This window comes from Perca fluviatilis, chromosome 9 (assembly GCF_010015445.1).
Source record: "Perca fluviatilis chromosome 9, GENO_Pfluv_1.0, whole genome shotgun sequence".
In the NCBI taxonomy this organism is placed as follows: domain Eukaryota; kingdom Metazoa; phylum Chordata; class Actinopteri; order Perciformes; family Percidae; genus Perca; species Perca fluviatilis.
In genome coordinates, this window is record NC_053120.1 from 34,462,388 (window position 1) to 34,470,404 (window position 8,017).

At 41.0% G+C, this 8,017-nt stretch overlaps 1 protein-coding gene across 11 annotated transcripts in view; it reads right to left on the reverse strand.

Moving 5' to 3' along the window:
* Positions 1-7,607, reverse strand: part of eps15l1a (epidermal growth factor receptor pathway substrate 15-like 1a) — a 65,746-nt gene extending 58,139 nt beyond the window's left edge. For 6 of the 11 annotated variants that reach the window (XM_039811937.1, XM_039811934.1, XM_039811936.1 and 3 more), the window contains exons 1-8: positions 7,524-7,558; positions 6,620-6,661; positions 6,355-6,444; positions 3,651-3,698; positions 2,062-2,157; positions 1,749-1,817; positions 1,236-1,361; positions 887-946 (exon numbers count right to left, since the gene is read on the reverse strand). In XM_039811937.1, coding sequence (XP_039667871.1) covers positions 887-946; positions 1,236-1,361; positions 1,749-1,817; positions 2,062-2,157; positions 3,651-3,698; positions 6,355-6,444; positions 6,620-6,661; positions 7,524-7,556 — 564 coding nt within the window. In that variant the 5' untranslated portion in view covers positions 7,557-7,558. Of the gene's footprint in view, positions 1-886; positions 947-1,235; positions 1,362-1,748; positions 1,818-2,061; positions 2,158-3,650; positions 3,699-6,354; positions 6,445-6,619; positions 6,662-6,928; positions 7,132-7,523 lie in introns of those variants that run through there. The other 5 variants (XM_039811940.1, XM_039811938.1, XM_039811933.1 and 2 more) reach the window with 2 other exon arrangements.
* Between the last annotated feature and the right edge of the window lie 410 nt (positions 7,608-8,017).

The window sequence follows — 8,017 nt, forward strand, 5'->3', positions numbered from 1 at the left end:
ATAAAATGTGTACTTAGTCAAACGTTCTCTGGGATCTGTTTTCATGCTAATCGAATGTGTCTCTAGCTTTAAACAAGCTACTGCAAACCAGTGGTTAGCTGCTAACGCTAGCTTTCGGGGCAGATGGTAAATCGCTTTTTTATACAACTAACAAGGATCAAAATAGCTCCACACTTCAACAGTAGCATAATGAGGGTCGCTACATGTAAACCGAAGCTTTGAGAACTTTTTAAGTGTACAGACATTTTATTAAAAAGATAGATTATAAAGACAGTAGCGTTCAGGTTTACATGAGGGCGCCATCTTGGAAAACAGTCATGAGCAGTCAAACGATATACGCCGTGCAATCAGTCACCAGTAACATAGCTCAAACACAGCGTTAGTAATTCGACTGCTCATGACTGTTTTCCAAGATGGCGCCCGCATGTAAACATGAATGCCAGAGGGCAAACGAAACAGCAGCCGGGTGAGTCAGTTTAACACAGCACAACCCCTCTTAGGTATAAAGCATCCACTCATCCAGGCCAGTTTAGGTCTCACACTTACTTTAAATGCAACACGCAGGGAAAAGGGCACAGGGATTAATGTTACGAGCTAAGTTAGCCTTTAGTAGCTGTGTGTATTTGTGGTACGAGCCTAGGTTAGCTTATCCTTGTAACAATTACAACGTTTAACTGCTGTCGGCTAGTAAGTAAGTAAGTAATGTTGGCAGCACCTTGTTGAATCCATGCCACGAACAATTCAGGCTGTTTGGGGGGAAAAGGAGCATCCTACCCAGTATTACAATGTTGTGATAAAGTGGCAACTGAGTGTACACTTATCCACAATTGTCAGGCTATAGAGAATCAAAATTACATACAGTAACAATAAAGAAGATAACACTCACCACTGCAAACTCATCTCTGTCCAGATGACCATCTTTATCTATGTCACTCAGGTCCCAAACCTAACAGCAAGACATAGACATGAGGCCATTCAGCATTATTAGGAGTGACTAAACTATTACAGATTTTATTTCATTACTATAAATCCACTTAGGAAAAACAACAACAATTGCAATGACAGTTCATTGCTAAATATAACACTTCTAACAGCCACCGTGACATTCATGCTACTTCATATTTGTAGGGAAATATGAAGTAGTTCTGTCTTAATTAGTTTAATCTCCAATCATGGGACCAACAAGCGTAATTTAAGACCCACTGTAATATAAGAAACCAAATTTAAGTCAATACCTTCCCAAGGACATCCAGAGGTAGCTTGGAGTTGATTAGGACTGGTTTGACCTTCTCTCCTGACAGCAGGCCATTGACTGGAGCCAAACTCTCAAAGATCCCATCAAATTTACTCTTCTCCTCGGGCTACAAAAGAAAAAACACACCAGTGACCTAAAAAATGAACTTGTCAGTGCTCTCTGCTGGACTAATACCAATATATCTGTGAGAAACTAAAATGATGTATTAGTAAGGCTCTATGCAATGACTGTTTACCAATATGTTGTCATCAAGCTCCAAAAAAGGGGAGTAAATACGTTCATATTTTAATCAATAATGGATATTAATGGCTAATGTCTTCTGGGAATATCTAGGCAATACTCAGTAATTGTTAAAGTGGTCTTTAGGACTATAAAAAATGAGTAGGGGAAATGAATAGCGGAAATTCAATTTCATTCTCTTTTATCTTTCTGTGTGTGTGTGTGTGTGTGTGTGTGTGTGTGTGTGCGTGTGCGTGTGTGTGTTTCAACACACCCTGACAGCCCAGTGCAATTCGCCGGATGCAGAAACTGTGCTGCTTAGAGACGGACTGCTGGTGTCCTTCTGAAATCAGACAAAGACGGCTCTCAAAGAACTGTCGCATGACACATCTTCTTCTCTCATATTGAGCTTTCAATACAAGGTTTTATAACATGATAACATAACATGAAAATGACATAAAGGGTTTATTTAGATAATGAATAATAAGAGAAATGAATATGAAGTAAAAATGGCTGCAGGTTTTATTTTAATTCCAAATAAATGTCAATGTTCTGGATTTGAGCTTTAATGATGAAGTCACACTCACAAACTTGGGCGGAGGGACTGTGAGGTTGAGGCTGGACAGACTGACTTCCTGACCACTCTGAGCACAGGCCACCAGCCGCAGAGCTACGTAAAACCCCTGGGAGAGAAAACACACTGTATTACCCATCATATCTTCATGTCATCATGTCTTTCTCTAGCTGAGACAACTAACATTGATGTAGCAACTCAAAGACATAGAACGGAGCAACGTAAATAAAAAATAATGAAGAAAAAAAATGAAAAAACTATATTGTGTATAGACTACTTCATAATGTTTATTTATTTATTTTTTTGGGGGTGGTGGCTTTTCCCTTTTTAAAAGTGACAGTGGACAGACTGGAAAGGGGGAGAGAGATGGGGGACAACACGCAGCAAAGAGAAGCAGGTCGGAATCGAACCCGCACCACTGCAGGACTCAGCCAACATGGGGTGAACGCTCTTACTGGGTGAGCTAGAGGCCGCCCCGGAACGCTTCATAATGTTTGTGAACAATAACTTCCGAGTAGAAACCTCCTGCGTCCCGTACATGCAATTTAACGGTGCTGCGCAAACAGGGACGAGGAACAACTGGACAAACTCTCATCTCCTTCATCTAAATAAAACACATGTTTGATGCTTTCATATGTCAACACTGTGACTAACGTTAGCTTGGAGAGCTAATTCACCTGTTGGGCCCATTGAAGAAAATGACACCACCCAAACTAGCAGTCAGTAGTCAACGCTAGACTTGGATTATCCAAGACGGTAGCAAGGCAACGCAGTACAGAAAATAAACACAGCAGAACGGTCAGATAGATCAGAACAACAGTGGGGGGTTTTTGGCCTTTACATTGATAGGACAGAGCGCCCGGATAGCTCAGTTGGTAGAGCGAGTGCCCATATAAAGAGGTTTACTCCTCGACGCAGCAGGCCCAGGTTAGACTCCGGCCCGTGGCCTTTTGCTGCATGTCACTCCCCATCTATCTCCCCTTTCATTTCTTCAGCTGTCCTGTCAAAAAAGGCCTAAAAATGCCCAAAAAATAATATTTTAATTGATAGGACAGCTGAAGACAGGAAAGGGGGAAGAGAAAGGGAGAATGACATGCAGCAAAGGGCCGTAGGTCGGACTCGAAACCGGGCCACTGTGGTAAGGACTGAGCCTTGGTACATGGGGCGCACGCTCAACCAGGTCAGCTACCAGGGCCCCCCCTCAGTGTTTAACTATACTGTATATCTTTAAACGTTACAGTTACGGCTGAAAATGACAAAAGAAATAAAACACATCAACACGGTTTCACATATCTCCGCAATTCAAATCACCGGCCATTTGTCTACCCGGGCTGATTTATGCGTTAGTGACACGTCACAGTGATTCGGTCTATAATGTTTACAGTTTCCCCATTCGCTTTTATTTGAACTGGACATGCTAGCATTAGCATATTATAGGGCATTAGTACACTAAGGGTCATCTTATTAGATCAACCTGTGGAGGATTTTTCTGTCATTAAGTATTTTTGCATAACTGCATTCACTGTGATTTTCACTTTTCACTGTCAAGTACATTCAGCACATCATCAAAGACAGCGCAGTGGATGAGAAGTCGTCCCCTACCTGTTTATCCAGATAGCCTTTGCCATCGGGATCGGCCAAATCCCAGACCTGAAACACAAGATATAAACACACAGCATTAAAGACACAGTGAGATCGGATCTCATGTCCCTTTGTTAATTGTTCATGTATCTCTCTTACACACTATTCTGTTGTCAAATATTTGTTTTTGAGTATTTTTATATCAAAATAGCTTTTTTTCTCTTCCTGTAAAACATAAAAATATTTATTACATTACATCTCAAACTCGGGGATGGTTTCATACATGTATCCAATCAAGTATGATTAGGACTGCAGGGTTCAACAATAAGGGTTGCCCGATGGCCCGGGGCAAGTAAAATGGCAAGTTGGGCGAGTAAATATAACAACCCAGTTGCCCGTTGGGGTATCATCGGATCATAAATTACGTTATCTTTCTCTTGCCCCCGTCGGAGAACGCTTGTTGAATGATTTGAATGTGCCGTTGGCCAATCAAGAATGGAGTTGGTGCACGATGCTTTTGACGTTTTTTTGGTTTTTTTTAGAAATTTATCACACATTTGATGCTTTCAACATTTTTTTCAATGAAGTCTCTCCTGATTGAAATAATGGAAGCGCAAATCAGTGTGGCATGGTTTGACTGTGCCAATGGAAAAATACCATGGGAGTAAAGTGCCTTTAATGTCTTGACAAAAGCTGGACACGCTTGCTGTGGCTACAGTCCATTGGTAACAATGTCACACTAATTGCATTAACAATAATCTGTTCATCTTCTCCCCAGAGTAATCACAATGACAGCAGCTAGTGCTTACAGCTGTAACACACCAAGGCATGTGATAGATAGGCACATTAGGAAATCTGTCCAAAGATACCATGTAGGGCTGTCCACAGTGAGTGAAACAACAGTGAAGATGTATAGCTGAAATTTACAGGCATGTAACCCGATTACCCAGACAGATACCATTGAACACCAACTCGATTAAAATCTGTATAATCATAATTCACTTGGAGTCATGTTTGAGTCCACCTAATGAATGTCAAATATTTATTGTCCTTTTAGCTCTGGTTTGGTTTCCACCAACTCAAAAAAATAATCTGGCTCTTTAGCTGCTCATTGCAGGGTCTGTCTGTCTGCTGTTTGGTGCTGAGCAGGTAGTGTACAGTAGTGGGGTTTTTAGAGCTTTTTTGCAGGCCGTAAAATTAAAACAATGAGCTGAAAGACGCTGAGACGCACTGTAGAGCTGAGGGGATCTGCAGAGTAGGTAATAAAGCTCTGTGAGTTTGTCACTACAAGCAACACCTTTCCGCTAGTCCACACAGCATTCCGGGATGGGAGAAAAACGTGCTCTGGTTTATTGGCTTTATTTTAAAAAACAATCACAATCATCTCGGGCGTTGCTAAGCTTCGGACGGAGCCCGGTTCTGCTGCTAAATAGCCTCGGGAAGGAACTTGTTTTGGTGGAACATGTGTACGTTCAAAAGTTGTTTTACTCGTGCGAGAGAAAACTCAGATTGGACAGATAGTCTAGCTAGCTGTCTGGATTTACCCTGCAGAGATCTGAGGAGCAGTTAACCATAGTCCTCAGAAATCCACCGGAGTTTAGAACGCCAACACAAAGAAAGAGGAAGGTGACAGACATCCGGACAATCCTGGACCTGGAACGTCGTCGACTCCCTTTCAGATAACACTCAGCTATTTTGTTGTTCATATAAAAACACTGATAAATCTTGCTTATGATTACAAATTTGCAAATGTCCCAAATATTAGTCCTATGCATAGTGTTTTGGTGCTGTCACTTTTTACTGTTATGAGCATTGCAAAATGTACTCTTCTGGAAAGTTTTTAACAATGTTGACAGCAGGTACAGAGTGACATAACCACTAGGGGTGTGGGGGGGGGGGATAAAAAATCGTATGCATCGTGATTTTTTTGGCGACGATTTTTAAAATCGATTCTTTTCCCTAGAATCAACATTATTTATTTATTATTTTACCAATGATTCACCTAAATATTTTCTGTTTATACGGTACCGTTGATGGCGACTACATCATATCTGTTTCCAGCAAAACAGAGATACAGGAGATACAGAAGAAAAGGCAGAAAATCCAAGTTATAATCTTATTTACAAATGAAATAAATGTCAGACTTATCGAACTATCGAATCGCGGTACTTCTAGAACCGCAATAAATGTAAATCGTAATACAAATCAAATTGGCACCCATGTATCGTGAAAGAATCAAATTGGGACAAAAGCATATCGTCCCAGCCCTAATAACCAGTCTGACCAAAACGTCACAGATATAGCTTTCTTTACTTTCAATCCTGGCCATCGAACATGAACTTGTTAGAGGTCTTGATTATGAGGATATTGTGCACCAGTTTGCATATTTAAAGTCAAGAAAGAAGGCCAGTATGTAAGGTCCATCAGCTAAATTAAAATCGAGCCATAACACCATTGTGCCTTAGTGGAAAAAGTTGGCCTGTATTTATTAAACATGCCTATACAGACATCATTTTTTTTTTCACATTGAAGGGTTAACTGGCCTTGCGCAGACCAGAGGTTGACCTTCCGTCCACTGACCAATTGAGATCCACAAACTGCAACCAACCGCTGTATGAAACAAACCTAGCATACCTCTCCAGCTCTATGTGAAGTAACATTGACACCATCAGCCAGTACAAGTAGTAGTACAGTAGAAAACAGCGTGACTTTTGCCACAACCTACCTTTCCCAATGTAATGTCAGGGAGTCCAGACTTTTTTAAGAACAAGGCAGCTTCTGTTGGTCCCACTTTCCCTGTATTCCCAGGGTCCACCTTTGAGCAAACACACACAGTCTGAGTGTATTGTAATATTATATTATATTTGCATCCATTATATTCATGCACTTCATAATAGACTCTCACTCAAACATGTGAATTGATCTTTTTTTTTATAAATATAAATTAGTGTTGCAGTTTAGAAGAATTATACTTTGGCTCATCATCTTACCTGTCTGTAAAAGTTCTCATATACAGGGTTCCCACTTGACAACTGTGACCGAGAGAGAATGTTATTGCACTATAAATCAACCCATATACGTAAGTACTGAGAGCATGTTAGCAGTGTAGTCTGATTTTACGTCGAAATTTAAAATGATCTGCCCAATTCACCTAGCTAAATAGACCCTGTGCGTGACTCAATGTCTAGCTAGCTAGCTAGCTAGCTAAGCCTAGAGACTAGTGCTCGTTTAACGCTAATTGCGTTTCAGCTAGAGGGGCGCCCAAGCTGCTCCCAATCAATAACAAAGATATCACAAACCAACTGCATTGCCATATTATATGACTGTTGCGCAAGCACATCAGGCGAGACCATCAGCCTTAACATTTACTTGGTCACCAGTGAACATGACGACCAGAGAGCCAACTCGCATCAGCATCATTAACCAGAGCTTAGCCCAGGTTAGCCAGCCTGCCTTCTAGCCTCACGAGCATGTTTATCTCCATCCTCACACTACTTGGCATCAGGGCTAGGCTAGCTAAGGTTTGCTAGCTAAAGGACTGAACGTTGTCAGAGTTTCTGCTGCTTTGTTAAATATACGTGCGCATGCCGGTCTGCCCCTAACTTTGTACGCGGTGCTTATAATCTTTAAATGTATAATTGGTACGTTTATTGTAAGGTATGTCGTAGGTGAATAACTAGCTAGCATCAGCTGAGGCTAACCAGCCCGCTACATAACGGTAATGCAATAGGCCTTCATCGACCAGCTGACTGCTTTATTTCTAGCTGTATTTCAAAGCGAGCTCGTGTTTTTTTTCAGAGTCAAATTAAAACACAATGTCATTAAATAAGACATGATGTTTCACGCTATTAACTATCTTAGCCTTTGGATGTGTGGAGTCTTAAATTGCTGCACCTTTACCTGGCTGAGAGATGTGAGAGCTGCCATCTTCCCTGTTGCTGCGGGAACGCACCCACCCTCCCTCTCCAAGGCAACACTCCCCTGGCGGACAAACCATAGACGTACAGGCTACGGGACAACCCTATGTAACAGAAAGCTGCTGAATTCCATTAAAGAATCTGCTAATTTTATGTTCCCTACTTGCAAAATCATGAATTCATGAATCCTAAAATATTTTTTTTTACTTTTCATCTCTCGTTAGGGTACGTTTTTTAATTCGGCACAAATATTTCACAACCAAACAAACCACATTGAGGTTAAATGTCAGTATGTAGAATTACAAATCTGATGTTTGGCGCTGGTAGGTTGTAGCTTGTTTGAAGGAATAATGTGATATGTGATATGTAATATGATATGACGCTATTATTTCAATGCTCGTCTACATCACACGTTAAAATCAACCTGATAAGTGTACCTGCAGGGAAATATGTAACCTAAGGATTGCACTC